A 20,001-nucleotide genomic window follows, 5' to 3' on the forward strand; every position below is an offset into this window, starting at 1 on the left:
AGCCAGAAGCATAAAAGCCATCACAGAATTCGGCAGTTGCATGTCCTGCTTTGTAAATTTGAAATAAACATTCTCAAATCCTGCCACGAACTAATGAATGTTCATATCACTGACTCTTCCGAAGTTGTACAACTCATGAAAAGCTGCAAACTGCCGACATCCCTTGCCTGCGAGAAATAAACCATCTAGTTTGTTCAACAAGGTCTGAACACCATTATCGTTTCAAATCAGCAGCTTCAATTTCCGAAGATGCCACCCTCGCTCTTCCTGGCAACGAAAGGTGAATGGCTAGATCTTGCTTCTTTTTCGGTAAGTCCATCAGTTCGCACCAAATGTCGATGTCCTTCTTCCAGCTCCCATAGGCGGAATCATTTTCAAGTTTTGGAGGCCACTTAGTTGGGCACGCCGCCATTATGCTCGAACTATGCTCTACTACCAGTGTTGGAATGCGAAACAACTGCACTCACTGGCCTCACACCTTCTACTGAGCGGGCTCCGCCTGCATACCGCAAGACTCTTCTGAGGACGTCACCACTTGCAACGTAACAAGTGTGTACGCGCACACACACTAACAGCAATATGCACTAACAGCCTTGTTTGGGAAACTGAATTTCCTTACGTCTTTGTCACCTCTCATTTTATGTTGTTTGTTGCAGTGTCCCCTCCTCTTGCTGATGCATCCCCATAGGTTATATTTTTATTTATGTCTATATTCTCATTCCCTGAGATGCATTTATATAGCATAATAATGTCGCCTCTTTTCCTTCTCTCCTGTAGTGTTGGTAGATTCAGTTTTTTTAGTCTTTCTACATAGCTTAGATCCCTTAAGCTTGGTACCCATCTTGTAGCTGCCCTTTGTACTTTTTCAATCTTATCTCTGTGGTTTTTTAGATGATTTTTTGAGATAAGGATTCCAGACTACTGATGCATACTCCAGGGTTGGGCCAATGATTGATGTTATCTTTCTCAACATGTCTTCATTTATATATGTGAATGCTATTCTCATATTAGCAAACGGTGTATACATGTTATGTACCATCTCACTGATGTGGTCAGCCAGAGATAGTCTGTTACTGATAATCATTTCTATGGTCTGTATTTTATGAAGCACGTTTAGGTGTTGTCCCTCTTGGGATTTTCCTCGGCTGCCTCTGTGCCAAATGTGTACACCTCTCTGTCTCATGTCAGCTATTTACTACTTCTAAATGAAGTTTATTTACAGTATATATATATATATATATATATATATATATATATATGTATATATATAATTCTCTAATAAGGCTATATAATGTTATAAATGTCTCTTTTTTTTTTTTTTCTAATAATAACAATGACTTTTTATAAATACCACAACACTTGGCACCGTTGCTTTCCACCGTTGCCACATTTGTAAGGATAGAGTGACCGTGTTAATCCAGGTCATTTCCACTCTGGCCGCCACCTGAGATGGATGCTCTTACTCCTGCTACTCGCTCTCGTGTGCTCCACAGTAGAGAAGAAGAACTTATTTACAACGTAAGTATTTTTTAGAAGAGAAGGCTAACAGAGGACCTGTAATTGTTCCCTCAAAAGCTTTTGATTAGGCCTTCTGGGGAAAACCTCTATAAAAAAAAAAATGCACCTTGACTTTTACGTCAAAGGTGGTGTGGAAAAAAAATTGAAATAAAGAACAAATAAAACATCATACTTTAAGGAAAGTGTCACATTCATAAGAAAAACATATTACAGTAATCACTCTAATATCCGGACGCCCAATAACCGAACATCCCCACTAACCGAACCTTATCGTCCTGGGATCAAACATTCCCAAAATGGTCCGAAATTCCAAAAAAATTGGAAAAAAAATCGATTTTTTGCCGTCCATAATTTGAACTAGCCGCGCGCGCCGCGTGAGAGCATTGTTTTGGTTCGTCATTCCTCAAACGTCCGATAGAGCACCGCTGCATCCTCCCCACTTCCCGCCTGTCTCTCACCGCGACAAGACCTGCGCTGTTCGCCATGACTTCTGTGTGTTAGTGACTAAGTTCAGTGCAAGACTTCAGGAAGAGTGCAGTGCAAGTGCTTCAGGAAATCGTTCTTACTGTCAGAGTCCAAGAGGAGGCGGTTATTCATCGAGGTGGCCAAGGACTTGCTGTAAGTAGCCAGAATGTTTCATGTTGTACTATTTTCCATACTATATTTACCAGAATGTTTCATATTGTATTTTTTCCCATACTATACTTACCAGAAAGTGTCATACTGTACTTCTTTCCATACTAAACTTACCTCATGCATGTGCAGTAGGAATGTGTTTTTCAGAGTTCGGTGAGGTTCGGTTAGGTTAGGTTCGGTTAGAGTCCATAAGTACCAGAATGTTTATTAATGTATGAACATACTTCTAAACCCACATTTTATGTTTCTATTGCATTTATTTCAGTCATTTATGTGCCTTATTGGTGTGATTTGGGTGTTAAATAGGTGCTATGCATGTCCGGAGGGAGTTGTATAGGTGTTTCTCTGTGTTAGGGTCCGTAAGTACAAGTCCATAAGCTGGGGCCCAATATCCGGACGAAACCAATATCCGAACCTACCGATGGCTCTATTGATCCGGATATTGGAGGGGTTACTGTATTGACAGACAGACAGTAACAGAGAGAGAGAGAGGAGGGAAAGAGAATAGAGATAGGGGGATAAGCAGACAGCGAGGGAGGGAGGTTGGAGAGGCCGGAGATATGGGAGAAAAGGCAAGACGGAGGGAAGAAGGGAGGGAACGTGGTGGAAATTGAATAGGAGTGCAACAAGACGGTCAGGAGGCTTTTCCTCAACCTCAAAGGTAGTGTGGAAAATAAATCGAAATTATAAACCACAAATAAAACATCATACTTTAAGCAGAAAATCACAGTCATAATAAAAAATAACGTTAGAGAGAGAGAGAGACAGTCAGTCAGGAGGCTTTTCCTCAAATTTAAGTAAATCACAAAACCATATAGACTTTTTATAGAAAGAAATCTACAAAAAATGCAATTTCTTTATGCAGAGAGAGAGTGAGGAGATTGGTGTGCTGTGAGGGAGAATTGTCATTTGCACCTGTTCTCTAATCCGATTAAGTTGCCCAGTACAAAGTATGGCAACACTGTGGGATGGGGACTCCCCAAGAGGGACAATGCCCTAACGCTCTTCATAAAATAGACGGACCATAGGTTCTTCTCCCATTCTGATATGTGTAAGGTTGCTCTTCCTAACTTATAATGCCAATCTGGTCTTCTCACACTTTTATCAAACTTAGTTACATGACATTTGTCCACATTTAATTCCATATGCTATTTATTGCTCCATTCATGAAGCTTATTTAATTCCTTTTGCAGCTCTTTGCAAGAATCTGTGTTAGTACTTTTCCTTTGTATTTTTGCATCATCCACAAACATTTTTAGATAGCTTCCATTTCCACTGTTACTGTCTGTCATTTATATGTACTGAAAACATAATTGGTGCCAGCACTGAGCCCTGTGGAACTCCACTAGTCACTTCCCTCCATGATGAGCAATTTACACCATAGTCCTGTTCTCATTTCCCTTTTTCTGAGAAAATCCTGCATCGAACAGTACAGATTGCCTTGGATACCTCCTTGATGGTACAGTTTCCATAAAAGTCTTTGGTGTGGTACGCTGTCAAATGCTTTCATAAAATCTAAATAGATACTGTCCACCCATCATCCTCTTTTCTGTAATGTTTCTGTAATTCTATTGTAGTAGCTTAATAGATAAGTGTGTGTGTGTGTGTGTGTGTGTTTACCTGATTGTATTTACCTAATTGTGATGTACAGGAAATGAACTATGCTCATGGGGTCCCATCTCGGTTTCTCGATAAGTCAAATTTAGCTTTAAACTCGTGTAAGTTTTTAGACTGGACGATCTCTTTGTCCAGGCTATTCCACAGGTCTGTGGATCTTTAAGGGAAACTAAATTTCTTGATACCCTTCAAGCAGCTTGGCTTCTTCAATTTCATTCTGTGTCCTCTTGTTACTCTCTTATCCCATACAAACAATTCTTCTTTTGTCAGTTTTATATACTCGCATCATGGTCCTGAACACTGCAATCATGTCACCCCTCTCCCTCCTTTCCTCTAAGGAAGGCAAATCCAGCTTTTCCAGCCTCTCTTTGTATGACAGATCTGCCAGACTGGGGACCATTTTGGTTGCTGTTCTTTGTATTCTCTCAATCTTGTTTATATCTTTCTTTTTGTGTGGGGACCATACTACTGCTGTATATTCTAACCTGAGGTGGATCATGGCAACTATCAATTTTTTCATCATCTCCTCATCCATATAATGAAATGCTAGTCTTATGTTAGTCAAGAGTTTATACCTCTCTCTAACTGTCTTGTTAATATGTTTTTCAGGCGACAAACTATCCTGGACCAGCACTCCCAAATCTTTCTCTTCTCTTGCTCTTGTGATTGGTTCATCACCTATCAAGTAATTCAGTGATGGCCTCTTGACACTGTTACCCATTTCCAATATTTTACATTTTGTTTGTGTTGAATTTCATTTCCCACATCTGGCTCCAATCATGTATTCTATCCAGATCCTCCTATAGCATTTTACAGTCCTCCTCAACCTCTGCCTTCCTCAAGATCTTTGCATCATCAGGAATCAGACTTGCATAACTGTTCACTCCGTCTACCATATCATTTACATAAATCAGGAACATTACTGGCACCAACACCAAGCCCTGCGGGACTCCACTTGTTACTTCGCTTCATCTAGACATCCTGTCCTTTATTACTGTCCTCATTTGTCTGTCTCTCAAAAAGTCTCTCATCCATTCCAGGAGGTTTCCCTTCAGTCCTCCCTAGATGTTCTAGTTTCCACCTTAGTCTCTTATGGGGTACCTTGTCGAAGGCCTTCTCCAAATCCAGTGGTGGGCAGCGCAAACGAAGAAGGATCTTGCGCAAGCACAATGTGCAATCCACAGTTCACTACCTTGCTCAAGCGCAAGTGCCCAATCTGACAAATATTTAGCATGCGCAATGTCGCAAAGTGCAAGCGCAAACCATTTGTATATATTTGTGGGAATTACTGTAAAATATTGTGATATTTAAATGAAATAGCATACTCACTTATTTACTTTTATTTATTATTATTATTTTCTATTATTTGTAATTTGCACAAGTGCGCAGTCCAATATTTAGCTTGCGCAATGTTGCTAAGCGCTAGTGCAAACCATTTGCATATATTTGTGGGAATTACTGTAAAATATTGAGATAATTACATAAAATAGCATACCTGCTTACTTTTATTTATTATTATTTTTTATTATTTGTAATTTTCGCAAGTGCGCAATCCAATATTTAGCTTGTGCAATGTCACTAAGCGCTAGCGCAAACCATTTGCATATATTTGTGGGAATTACTGTAAAGTATTGATATATTTAAATAAATTAGCATAATTTAATTTATTATTATTCTATCTATCTATCTATTGCCAGACGCCTTAATCCCGTATGGGGTGGCCACTGACCACAAACAAGCAACAAATCGCCTCCATGTCGCCCTGTCCCCCACCATTTCACTGCCTTGCTCCCAGCTCACACCCCTCTCTCTCATTGTCTCATATACTTCTCCACTCCATCCCTCCATCTCATCCTTGGCCTCCCCCTCCCTCTTCCCCTCTCCACCTCATTCATATACACTCTCCTCGTTAGCCCCTCACTCTCCATCCTCTCCATATGACCAAACCACCTCAGTGTGTTTCTCCTAACGCTTCCTATCACATCCACGTCCACACCACAACGATCCTTCACTTCCTCACTTGTCAGTCTGTCTCTCCATGTAACTCCACATGCTCCTCTCAAATAACCCATTTATTTCCACAGCTCTCACTCCTGACTTCTGTCCCTCCAACAAGGTCAAAGCTTCACTTCCATACATTAGAGTTGGTATCATAATACTGTCATATAGTAACTTTTTCACTCGTGGAAGTTCAGATGAGTGAGCGGGCTGTGAAGCAGAGGGACAGGGAAATGTGATGTTGCCAGTTTTACTTTTATCTGCATTTTTGCAAGACGTTTTTTTAATAATTCAATATAGACACTGTATACAATAGCATGTGTAATTCCTTACAAAAATCATTAAAACCTATTATTTAATTCAAATATCCACAGCCTAATATATTATTAGGCTGTGGATGTTTGATTTAAATAATGTTTTATTGATTTTTTGTAAGGAACTGCATATGCTACTCTTAATTAATAAATTTTTTAATTATTATTATTTACTAATAATAATTATTTAAAAAATATTAAAATACATTATCTCTGTTGAAGCATTTTAAGAAATGCTACTACCCTCCGTCCCTCCTGCCTCCCCCAGAACCCTCGCGACCCGCCCGAGCCTCCCCCAGCTCTTGTCCAGACATACGGGAAGCTCCCAAGACCAGGTGTCTCTTGGATTGCGCAGTGCCAGTCCACAGGACAGGTGTGCAAGGCAGGTGCGCAAGCGTAATATTGCGCATGGTCTCATCTGGTGCGCAATGCGCAAAAGATATTCACTGGAGCACAACGGTGCGCAATTGCGCTTTGAGCAAGTGTTTGAACACCTGCCCAGCACTGTCCGAATCTAACTACACACAATCCACCCAACAGCCTCTCTCCTGTACCACGTCAATCGTTCTTGAGTAAAAGCTTAAAAAGTTTCATACATATGACCAAACACATGAACTTCCACTTCTGAATCCAAACTGACTTTCTGCCAAAATATTAATCTCTTCCAGATATTTTATGCATCTATCTTTCAGGATTCTCTCTCACAAAATTGCAACCATGCTGGTTGGGGACACTGGTCAATAATTCAGGGGTTCTTCCCTGTTTCTACCCATTTAAATTGGTACCACATTTGCCCTCTTCCATTCTTGAGGCACTTTCCCCTCTTCCAGAGAACACACAATTAAACTGTGAATCTTATCTGCCAGTTGTTCTCTGCATTCCCTCAGTACTCAATTAGAGATTCCAACTGGTCTTGGGGCTTTCCTTATATCTTGAGTTTCCAGTAATTTATACATTTCCTGTTCTTCCACTTTTATATCTTTTATCACTAGATTTCAAGTCACTCCCTCCCCTTCCGCAAACTCCTTTTCATTAGTGAAAACCGATTGGATACATTTGTTCATTATTTCAGCTTGCATTGCGGCATCTTTACAGACCTCTCCTTCTACTTTCAGTTTGGTGATTCCTTCTTTTTGTTTCAGTTTGCCATTGACAGATCTGTAAAACAGTTTGGGTTCATCTTTAAATTTGTCTATTATACCTTTTTGACAGTTCCTTTCTTCCTCTCTGTGTATTCATTTCTAGTTCTTTTATATTCTTCTTGTGTTCTGTTATTATTTCTGTTTCTCCAGATGTTCCATGCCGTGTCTCTCTCTTTTTTTTGCTATCATACACCTTTTTCCTGTTTTCTTTCTCCCTTACTCTTGGCACATATTTTTCCACTCTCAAATTATAGAGGTCTAGAAAGATATCCTATTTCTTCTGTATCTCTCTTGTATCTCTGAATGTTCATCAATCCGCATTTTCAAAAAATTTTCTCAATCCTGTAAAGTTTGCTTTCCCAAAGCTGTATCTTCCCTGTCTATAAAGCTCATCTCTTGGCATCACGTTCCCTGTTATCATCAGGAACTCAATGACCACATGATCACTTTTTCGTATAGGACACAGGTGTTTCAAAGATTCTATTACATTGGGTTCTTTGGTAAACAACAAGTCGCTGGTGTGTCCTTGCCTCGGAACCGTGTCTCTTTTTTGACCCATTGCTCCATCACATTGTTCATTGTCATATTTAATAATATAGTGCCTCCCAAATCTTCGCTGCCTCCTGAGTCCCATTCCTCCCAGTTCACCTCTTTACAGTAAAAGTCACCCATTAAAATTGTATTGTTGCTTTTCTTAGTCATTTTCTGTAAATTACTAGCCATGTCTGACAACATGTCCTGGTATTCATTGTCATTCCATGCTCTTGTCTTAGGGGGAACATACACTACTGCCATATCTCTCTTGCCTTTCTCTCCAGTTTCTAATTTCATATTTATCCCTTCAGCCCTGCCCTCTCCCTTTTCCATGGTATCTACATTTATGTTGTTCTTCACTGCTATCATCACTCCTCCTCCCATTTTTTCTTTTCTGTCTCTTCTCCACAGTTTGTATTTATCATCTCCCATATAGACATCAATATCGTCTCTTGGTCTCCACAAAGCACATAACATCAGGTTCACGTACCCTCATGAAATAGTTGATTTCCAACCTTGCCGATATTAACCTATCAACATTAGTATATGCCACCTTCAGATTATATTTGTTTTTTATACCCTCTTCTCTTCTTCTCTCCATTGGTACCACCTCCTCAATTTCTGATCCATAACCCTGCAATAAAACACTGCCTTCTCTTCCTCTGTTCTCTGTTCGTTTTTTGCCATTGCTTCCTCTACTAAAACTTATATTTTAGCTCTTTCTTCCTCATTTGCATCTCTCCTTATCCAGACATTTTTTAATCCATCTTCGTCCAATAATTTCCTTGTTCTGTTGATGATTTCTTTTACCATTACCTGGGACTTAAACTTTACCTTCAATGGCCTTGCCCCACCTTCCTCATACTTTCCCAACCTAAACACTTCCGCAATCTCTTCTTGAGCTTCGTTGTTAACCTTTATAACTACTGATATTATTTCTTTAACCTTACTCAGTTCTTCTCTTTCTCTTTCTGATCTTACTGTCATACGTTTTTCTTTTACTTCGGCATTTATTACATATTTTCATTGTGGTAGGTGGTGGCGACCATCATCCACTCACTTGATGTAGTGCTGCCTACTTTCTTAGCTTTTATCATTCTTTTTCTGTGCCTGCCCTCCTCTTTTCCTATTTCTCCTATCTTTCCTGTCACTTCTTATTCCTTTTCTTTCCTTTACAGGTGGCTTTACATTGAGTGACAAGCCAAATGGTTTCCTGTAAGCCAAGAAACCATTTACAACGCTGGGTGGTAACCATATAACCAAACCATACGTACTCCCTACGTGTCAGCAAGTGGGTTGGTGGAGGGTTGGTGCCCCTCCCTGTAAAATAACTAACTCACTGTCAAATGGCCACCCTTGACGGGATTATGGTGTCTGGCAATAGATAGATAGATAGATTTTCTTATCTGCTACATCCCTGACTAAAGATTCTCTACTTCTCAGTACCCTAACCACTTCCTTCTCCACCATTTCCTTGCTTTGTTGTTCTATAATCTCTTTCAAATTCACATTTCCTTCCTCATGAATTTTCTTCCACCCCTCATGTTGCTCCTTGATTTCCTTAATGTGCTCATCTTACATCCTTGACTTGGATTCATACTCATCTGTTTTACTTTTCATCCTGCCCCTTTCTTCTTCCAACCTCTTATTCTCCCTCTTAAGCTGTTTTATTTCATTAGAGGTAGATTCATTACTCACTTTTAATTCTGTGACTTCTCTTTCTTGTTCATCACTGCATATACAAACTTTTTCCAGTTTATTCCCTAGATTTTTTATCTCTTTCTCCTGCTCTAAGGTCTGTTCCTGTAACTCACTAATTACTGCCCATACCTTTTTTAACTCCTGGACATTCCTTTCCACTGTTTTCTCTACTCCTGCTACTCTTATTTGGTTCAGTTTAGTACTTCCATTTCCCACATCATCTTCGGAGAAGCCCGCGAAATCCCCCTCGCCAGGTATAAACAAAGCACCGTCCCCCCCCGCCATGATGCAGCCATATGGAAACGTTGTATTTCAACTATATCTTGTACTCTTTATGACAAACCGCATTTTTTTTTTTTTTTTTTTTTTTTTTTATAAATATAACTATTGTCTGACGGGACCACGACTCACGCACTCATTCACGTAAGCACAATAGGCTGGTCTCCTGTTTTGCTGCTGATTCAGCAATTTTTCCCCACGATCCAGGAAGAGCTCCGTCTCTGTCGGCGACCTATGTGTGTATGTGTGTGTTCTTACCTAATTGTTCTTACCTAATTGTATCATTACAGGAATGAGTCAAGCTCTTACTGTCCCGTGTCTTAAACCATATTTATTGTACATATCCTTAAATTTGTGAATTGTTTTGGCACACACTATTTCATTCGGTAGTGCATTCCATTGATCAATTGCTCTGTTTGGGAAACTGAATTTCCTTACGTCTTTATCACCTCTCTTCTTATGCAGCTCTTTGCAGTGTCCTCTTGCTGATGCTTCCCCATATGTTGAGTAATCATTTATGTCTGTTTTCTCCTTCCCTGATATGCATTTATATAGCATTATCATGTCACCTCTTTTTCTTCTCTCCTGTAGTGTTGGTAGATTCAGTTTATTTAAAAATAGTCTTTCTTCGTAACTTAGGTCCCTTAAGCTTGGTATCCATCTTGTAGCGGCCCTTTGAACTTTTTCAATCTTGTCTATGTGTTTTTTGAGATGAGGACTCCAGACTACTGATGCATACTCCAGGGTTGGTCTAATGAATGATGTTATTATCCTTCTTAGCATGTCTTCATTTATGTATGTGAATGCTATTCTCATATTTGCAAGCAGTGTATACATGTTCCGTACTTTCTCGCTGATGTGGTCAGCCAGAGGTAGTCTGTTATTGATAATCACACCTAGGTCCTTCTCTCTTTCTGATGTGTGTAGGGTTTTATTTCCTAATGTATAATCCCAATCAGGTCTTTTTCCACTTTTACCAAACTTGATTACATGACACTTGTCCACATTGAATTCCATTTGCCATGTATTACTCCATTCATGAAGTTTATTTAATTCATCTTGTAGCTCTTTACAAGAGTCTGTGTTAGTAATTCTCCTTTGTATTTTTGCATCATCTGCAAACATATTTAGATAGCTTTCATTTCCATTGTTACTGTTTATATCATTTATATACACTAAAAACATGATTGGTGCCAGCACTGAACCCTGTGGTACTCCACTAGTCACTTCTTTCCATGGTGAGTAGTTTCCCCTTAGTACTGTTCTCATTTCTCTTTTTATGAGAAAATCTTGCATCCAACAAAACAGTTTGCCTCGAATTCCTCCATGATGGTACAGTTTCCATAAAAGTCTTTGGTGTGGTACTGTGTGAAATCTAACTATCTATCTATTGCTAGATGCCTCAATCCCGTTTGGGGTGGCCACAAACAAATCACCTCCAAGTCGCCCTGTCCCCCGCCATTTCACTGCCCTGCTCCCAACTCACACCCCCCTCTCACGTATACCTCTCCACCCCATCCCTCCATCTCATCCTTGGCCTCCCCCTCCCTCTTGCCCCCTCCACCTCACTCACATACACTCTCTTCGTCAGTCATTCACCCTCCATCCTCTCCACATGGCCAAACCACTCAGTGTGTTCCTCATAACGCTTCCTATCATATCCACATCCACACCACAACGCTCCTTTATATCCTCATTCGTCAGCCTGTCTCTCCATGTGGCTCCACAGGCTCCTCTTAAATAACTCATTTCCACTGCTCTCACTCTTGACTTGTGTCCTTCCAACAATGTCTAAGCTTCACTTCCATACGTTAGAGTTGGTATCACAACACTGTCATGTAGTAACTTTTTCAATTCCATACTCACTTCCCTATTTCTTATCACTGCTTTCAAAGAACCAGCAACCTTTCTTCCTTGCTGTACCCTTACAAGCACTTCACCCTCCAAACCTCCATCCTTACTCATCACACTACCCAAGTACTTAAACGTACTCACATTTTCCAATTCCTCACCATCCAACCTCGCTGTACATTCACTGACTTCACCTCTTTCAAAGACCATCACTTTACTCTTCCCTACATTCACCTTTAGATTCCGTTTCTTACACACTATCCCAAACTCATCCACCAAGCCTTGCAGCTCCCCTTCGTCTTCACTCAACAACACAATATCATCTGCAAACAACAGTACAGGGAGTTTCCAAACACTATCCTGTCTCACCATGGCCGCTCTGACATTCACTACCCTACCTTGTACCTCTTTTATTACCCCATCCATGTAGAGATTGAACAACCATGGAGACATGACACATCCCTGTTTCAACCCAACTTTCAAAGAGAAAAATTCACTTAGTTCACCATCCACACACACTGCAGCCTTCGCACCATCATACATACTCTTCACAGCATTCAACAATTTCCCATCTACTCCATATATTCTTAACACTTTCCACAATCCTTGTCTATCGACCCTGTCATATGCTTTCTCCAAATCCATGAAAGCCGCATACAACTTCTTTCCCTTCTCTAGAAACTTTTCCACTAAAGATCTAAGAATGAATATCTGATCTACACAACCTCTTCCCTTCCTGAAGGCTCCCTGTTCTTCTCCAACTAATTTCTCTGTTCTTTCTCTAACTCTGTCAATAAGTATCCTACCATACACTTTTCCTATTATACTAAGAAGACAAATGCCCCTAAGATTACCACACACTTCTTTTTCCCCTTTTCCTTTGTACAAGGGAATAATTATATCTGACTTCCAATCCTCCGGGACTCTACCTTCTTCCCAGGCCAATCTGCACATCTTCCACATCCATTCTACTACTCTCTCTCCCCCATGCTTCAGCATTTCACCACACACTCCATCAATTCCTGGGGCTTTCAACGATTTAACTTTCTTCATTGCTTCCACAACTTGTATCCTACTGATTTCTTCCTGTTTTCTCACCTCCCTCCTTCTCCCAGCTATTCCCCAGCCACTTATACTCGCATTACTTCCATCCTTTATGTTCAACAATTCCTTAAAGTGTTCTCTCCATCTGCTCACTTTTTCTCCCTTCTCCACTAGTAATTTACCATTTTTATCTTTCACTCCCCTGCTAACTTCACTTCCACCCTGTCTTACTCTCTTCACCTCTTTCCAGAACATTTTCTTACAGTCCCTCCACTTTACACTCAAATTCCTTCCAAATTTCTCATCCACTCTCTTCTTACTCTCTCTTACTAATCTTTTCACCTCTCTCTTTCTTTCTACATATAACTTTCTCTTCTGCCTCTCAACATCTTCCACGCCCCTATTTCTCATCCATTCATTGTATGCTTTCTTCTTTTGTGCCACAGCCTGTCTCACCTCTTGAGTCCACCACGCTGTTCCTTGCACCCCCCTCTGTCTTCTCGTCCTTCCACGCACCACATCACATGCTGCACATATTTCTTCTGTAAATATCCTACACACACCTTCCACGTCTCCCATCTGTGTCAAATGCTTTCTTGAAGTCTAAATAGATACTGTCCACCCATCCTTCTCTTTCCTGTATTGTGTCTGTTACTCTGTCATAGTAGCTCAACAGATTAGTAACACATGATTTTCCTTTTCTGAAACCAAACTGTCTTTCTGTTATCATACTGTGTTCTTCTAGATGATTTACCCAAGCTTTTCTTATAAGCTTTTCTAATACCTTGCTTCCAACACTGGTCAGTGATACTGGTCGGTAGTTGAGTGGATTTTGTCTATTCCCTTTCTTGAATAAGGGGACAATATTTGCTTTCTTCCAAATACAGTAGAAGTCCGATTTTTCGGCATCTATGGGACCAGGCAAGTGCCAAAATATCAAAATTACCGAATTATCGAAAACCCTACCCACTCAGTACCTTATATGTTTCGGTGAACACTATGATCATTACTCATATCATTACAAATGTGTTTGGAGAGAGTACTGTATACTGTTTGATACTGTACAATACTGTAATGAATACAGTACTATACATGAATATGAAAAATTAAGAAATTAGTGAACATTCTGTATATAAACGTAATGGTACAGTAGGCCTACAAGTTCACATGCACTTACCTAAACTTATAGTAGGTTCCTTATTTACATATGTACAATAGAAGGGGTTGATTGGAGTCTGCTACTGCTGGAAGAAGTCCACATCTTATGTGTACGCTTCTTGCTAACACCAGTTAACTTTCCACACGTGGAGGCCATTTTCAAAGCACGCGGAAGATGTTTATACTGTTCACAACACACGGCTGGTCCACTCAGGTGTTACAAAGCTCCCGTCTGATGTTACGGTGCTTACAGCACACTCGAATAGTAATTTCAGAGGTATTTCGGTACGAAGTTCACAAAGCACACAGAAGAATCAAGAGAAGTCGGCAGCAGCACGGCAACAACTCGGAAGAATGGCGGAAGAATGGCGAAACAGATTCTCTTTCCCATGCTAGACTCACTACATGTTTGTCCTCTCTTTATGCTATAGGAGAAAGAGCTAGCCTCTGAGCTTCATGGCAGTGGTAGACTCGTTCCATCACTTTCACTATCTCACTCACTAAGGCGGGTAAAAGCGGGTAGCTAGCTGACGAGCCTCATGGAGAATTTCAAGACTGACAAAAGAAATCAGAGAATCTGCCGAACGATCGGAGATTTTCGTAAATGGGACTATTTCTCAAAACTGCCGAAATGTCAGATTTGCCGGGGAATTGGATGCCGAAATATTGGACTTTTACTGTATCAGGTAGTTTACCTTGACTCAAGGATTTCTTGAAAATTAAAACTAATGGTTTACTTAACTCCTTTGCACGTTCTCATAGTACCCAACATGAAATTTCATCAGGACCACTTGCTTTTTCTCTGTTAATTTACTTAACTCCTCCTGTATTACTTTTTCTGATACTTGTATATCTGGTAGTATGTGTGGACATGCATGTTCCACATAGTCCCTCTCAAAATTTTTTTCTTCTGTAAAAACTAATTGGAAATTCTTATTTAGCGCTTCACAAATATCTTTCTCTTGTGTATAGGTGATTCCCTCGTCCGTAATGGATTTTATTACAGTATATCTTTTACTTTGGTTTTGCTTCTGATGTAGCTGTAAAATAGCTTTGGTTGATCACTACTTTTATTTATTATATCCTCCTCAAACTGTTTTTGGGCTTCCCTCCTTATTCGTGTATAATCGTTTCTTGCCTGTTCGTAATTATTATATACCCTTTCACTATTGTGTCTTCTGTATCTGTTCCACAACAAATCTCTTCTTTCTTTTGATTTTTTACATTCTGTATTGAACCATATCTGTATTTTCTTATCTGCTTCTTTGTGCTGTGGGATGTACAGCCGTCCACACTGCCACGAGGTACATCACAGAACGTTGGCAACGCTGGCCAAAACGGTAACCCGGAACCTCAAGTTTTCGAACTTCATTCGATGCAGTCACTGGTGGGAGGGAGAGATGGGAATGGGAGGCATAATCCACATATCGTACGAGTTACGAGTGATGTAAGAGGTCATTCAATACAAATATTCAGTCTTAAGTGTTTATTATCACAGATAATATTGCTATTCAGCATTTTTACACCATGCAGACGAATGAAAGGTAGCTAACGTTGATCATACACATCGCCTCGGTAACATAGGAACAGCGCGCACCTGTGCTTCAATCGGGGGGAGGGTTTCGAAGCATTTCACTTGCTTCTTTACTGTGTCTCCCCAGCGTTGCCACCGCTCTGTGGTGTACCTCGCGGCAGTGTGGACGGCTGTACTTCTGGACTCCTATTTCATATAATTCACAGAATTTTTAATATACAGCATTTAAATCTTGTCCTCTAAGCTCATTTTCCAAATGAACTTCTAAGAAATACTTCTTTAGGTCTTGATAATTTCTTTTTTTAGAGGGTACAGTACTCGTCAGAAGTATTCAGTGTTGTCCGCCGGGCGCGCAATACTTATGGCCCAAAAAGAATCACCCATTTTTGGGGGTAAGAATTGAGCCACAAGTTTGAGCTCCGAGCATGACGTCATAGTAGCCTGAGGCCTTCCGACACGCTGGTTGGTTCCCGCCTCAGTCGCCCACGGGCTGCCTGAGAGAGAGGAACTCCGCCGAGTGTCCCTCTCAAATTGCGCCATTTTTTACCGAGTGTCCCGCAGTGTTTTGGCCTTTAAAACTTTGTTATGGCACCTACCCGTGAACTATCGAGTGAAATCATATCCCAGATCATTGCTCTAAAGGAGGCAGGCCACCAGACAAAGGAAATTAGTGAATTGGTTGGTGTGGCACGATCGACAGTGCGTCGTTGGTGTGCGCGGTTTTGGGAGGAAAACAGTGGTGAAGTTCCCACAAAGAAACCGAGGTCTGGTAGGCCTAGGAAAACTTCCCCAAGGTCTGTTAATGTTTTAAAACGTGCAGTGGAGTTTAATCCTCGTGTGAGTTCAAGGAAAATTAAGGAGAGCAACCCAGAAGTGTTTGGTGAGGTGTCAGTGAGAACAGTGTCTCGTAGGGTGCATGAGCTTGGTTACACAAGTCACAGGCCTGTGAAAAAGCCTCTTCTCTCTAGCAGCCAGAGAATTCGTAGGCTTGCCTTTGCTAATAAATATCTAAACTGGGGTGAGGAGCAATGGTTGTCAGTGTTGTGGTCTGATGAGGCAACGTTTAGTGTTACCTGTAACAGAGGAGCACGCAAAGGTAGTGACTCACTTGACCCACGGTATGTAGAAAGCACAGTTAAACATCCTGATTCACTCATGGTATGGGGTTGTTTCTCAGGGAAGGGTTTGGGGAAGCTTGTTGTACTTCCCAAGAACCTCAGAGTGAATCAGGATGTTTACCTGGAGCTTCTGTGTGATCATTTACCAGACTCCTTTGAGCTAACAGGTGCATGAGTGTTTCAGCAGGATGGTGCACCTGCTCACAAGGCCAAATCGGTCACCAATTGGCTTCGTGACTGCGAGGTATCATTCATGACAGACTGGCCAGGAAATAGCCCAGACCTCAACCCGATTGAAAACCTCTGGTACCTCGTAAAGAAGAGTCTCCAAGGGAAGGACGTGAGCTCTCTGCCTAAGCTGGAAGCCGCCATTCGTGACTCCTGGGAAAAAATACCGCTCCAGCACCTCAGGAGCCTCGTCCTTTCACTTCCAAGACGTCTCAGGTCCGTGAAGAAACGTAAAGGCTACCCTACGAAGCACTAAAGGTAAATAAAATGCATTATTTATATGTTTTTTCAATGTTGAAAGGTTTGTTTCTCAGGAGGGACGCAGGGCGCTCCATACTTCTGACGAGCACTGTAGGCTCTTTTTGTAATTTTCATTGCTGTTAACTATGTCATATGCTATCCTGAAGTTGTAATTTAGTACTGCATGATCGCTTTTGCCGAGTGGTGGGTGATATATTAAACTGTCAATATCATTTTCTTGCCTAGTAAATATTAGATCTAGCATTGAAGGTACATCGAGTCCTCTTTTTCTGGTGGTTTCCCTCACATGTTGCGTTAGGAAAAACTCTTGCACGAGATCCAGGAGCTTTTGGTCCCAACAGCTTTCATGGCTAATTATATCTAGAGTATTCCAATTTATATTTGTATTAAAATCTCCAGTTAGTATAATTCTTTCTGATTTCTCTTCTATTTTATGTAGTAATGATCTTAAACTCCGAATTGTACTCTCTGCCAGGTCCTCATATTCGTCTCTTTCCCATGTGTTTGATCTGGGTGGCATGTACAAATTGGCTACAATTACTTTCCTTTCAGGTGTGTTGATCTCTACTGCAGTCAGTTCTACTTGTGATGGTATATCTAGTTTTATTTCATTGACTTTTAGATTTTTCTTAGTTAATATTATAATTCCTCCTCCTTTGTTTTAAGTTTCTGTCTCTTCTCCATATATTGTATTCCTCTAAGTTTAGTATGTCATTGGATATCCTTGGTGTTAATTTTGTTTCAGTTAGGCATATTATATGTGGTTCATTTTCTCTGACATAATCATTCATCTCTAGTAAGTTAGATACCATTCCATCCACATTTGAGTACATCAACTTTATCATCTTGTTTATATACTTGTCATGACATGGTTCTACTACCTTCCTCCTTTTTATTCCCTCCTGTTTGTGTACCACTTTCGTACCTGCAATCCTATTACTTTGTAAAAAAATGTGTTCTTCTCCTCTTCTGATCTTCCCTCATTTTTTGTTTTTGTTTCCTCCCTCTTCTCTTTCAGTAATTCCAGTTCCTCTTGTGTTAGGCATCTTTTTATCCATACATTTTTGAACTCCTCTTTTTCCATAAGATCCTTTGCATTTTTTAGTATCTCCTCCACAGTCTTTACACTCTGGAAAGTTACCTTTAGAGGTCTTGTCTTGCTTTTCTCGTATTTCTCTAACCTTTTGTGTTCCTCGATGTCTTTACTACAGATTTCCTCTGATACTTCTTTCAGTAAGATCATTACATTTGCCATCTCCTTTTTGTCTCTTGTGATCTTGTTTTTTACTTCTTCCTCTTCTATACTAGTGATTACTATAGATTTGTTGATATCTACTGAATCTCTGACTAACTTTGGGTTGTTTTGGATTATTCTTTTCACTTCCTTTTTAATACTTTTTTCCACTACCCTTGTTTCTAAGTCTTTCTTTACTTTCACCATTTTAGCATACGTGGTTTCCACATCATTTTTGTAGCTTTGCACAGCTTCATTCACCTGTGTTATCTTCTCCTCAGTATCACTGCTCTGGTCTATCAGACTGCTTACTTGCCTAATTGTCTCTGTATCATTTTTGAACTCTTCCATAATACTTTCGTGATTGACTACTGTACTTGCCATTTCACTCATTTTCTTCCTGTGTACTCATTTCCACTGTTAGTTCACTGATGGTTGTGTCTTTCTTGTTGACCTCCCTTCCTAGTTTTTCTATTTCTTCCTTTTGCAAGTGCATCTGCTTCTTTATTTCATCAATTTCATTCTTGAAAGCCATCTCCAGTTTGTGTACACGTTCAACCAGTCTATTGTGAGTCTCCATTTCAACCAGTTCTTGGTGGAAATCATCATCTTGCTTTCTATCTTTATGCCTTTTCTTTTCCAAATTTGCTTTACTAAAGTATGTGGCCATTTTGCAATACTAAAAGCACAGAGTACTTACATTCCTCGGGGCAGTTGTAGTCTAAACAAACCTCAGCTGACTTAGTGCATTCTTTCGCCACTTGGTTTTCTTTTCTGTTTGAATAAATCTTGTTTAAACTTTTTTTTTTTTTTAATAATAAAAAATCATTTAGTCTAACCTGGTACAGAGCTCGACTCATATAAAGATACTAATTTAGGTAATGCCACTGGCCGTGCTGGCTCGTTATGGAGCGCTGTCAGCGCACGTCTGTTCTCCTTGACTCCATGTGTGTGTGTGTGTGTGTGTGTGTGTGTGTGTGTGTGTGTGTGTGTGTGCACGTGCGTGCGTGTGTGTTTTTGATAATAGAAAATGACTCCTAAAGTTTTCCAACTGTTACTTAGTAACTAATAAAGATATCAGTGTGGGATTTGTTTCATCTTAAAGCTTAGACATTCATAATTTTCAGGTGCTTGCAGCATTTTGCTGCAGTGTGTGTGCATGCTTTGACATGCTGTTGGTAAAACATAATTTTTTTTTTACTGTCAGTATACATGAAAAAGGTATGCTTCTCATCATTTATGGACAAATATGGATAGAATTAACACCGTAGCACATAGATAAATGTTGTTCACATATCATTTGTTTATGTAAACATATGGCCCTCTACATGAGATATCCATGCAAGGGCAGTTGGTTGCCTGCAGTTTATGGGTCTGCTTGGCCAGAGAGACCTTTGTTACTCTATTAGTACTTCTGTTAATACTCCTACATACCTAAGAGTTTGTTTTTATGTTTTTTGTTGCAAGGTCATGGGAATCTAATAGTAGTGCATCCTAGAAAACATGTATGTTATCATAGTAATCAGTAGTTACCTGTGAAAAATATAACCAACCAGCCTCAAGTTGAAAAGCATTTGACTATACTGGGAGGAACTGAATGCCCTAAATTGACCCTCCTCAGACAAAGGGGATATGAATGAAGACACTGCTATGCTTAATTCTGTTTGCAGTCTTATGATTCTGTATGTCTCATACTCTATAATGATCACAAAGAGTTTGTGCTGTATCTGTAGAGTCATGCTCATGGAATATGTGGTATTAGCTTTTTACATACAGTACATTAGACCTTCATTTTGTGCAGCCAGTGTATCATGAGAAAGCTTTGTGCAAATCA

The 20,001-nt window shown here is 40.1% G+C and overlaps 1 protein-coding gene across 1 annotated transcript in view; it reads left to right on the plus strand.

Annotated features, from left to right (window-relative positions):
* The first annotated feature begins 249 nt into the window (after positions 1-249).
* The window catches only part of LOC145415633 (uncharacterized), a 124,550-nt gene continuing 104,798 nt past the window's right edge, over positions 250-20,001 (plus strand). Inside the window, exon 1 of the mRNA XM_080284854.1 lies at positions 250-309. Within this exon, the coding sequence (XP_080140980.1) occupies positions 250-309 (60 nt within the window). The remainder of the gene's footprint in view (positions 310-20,001) is intronic.

This window comes from Coenobita brevimanus, chromosome 103 (assembly GCF_032717465.1).
Source record: "Coenobita brevimanus isolate Jiangsu-jjx chromosome 103, ASM3271746v2, whole genome shotgun sequence".
NCBI classification, from domain to species: domain Eukaryota; kingdom Metazoa; phylum Arthropoda; class Malacostraca; order Decapoda; family Coenobitidae; genus Coenobita; species Coenobita brevimanus.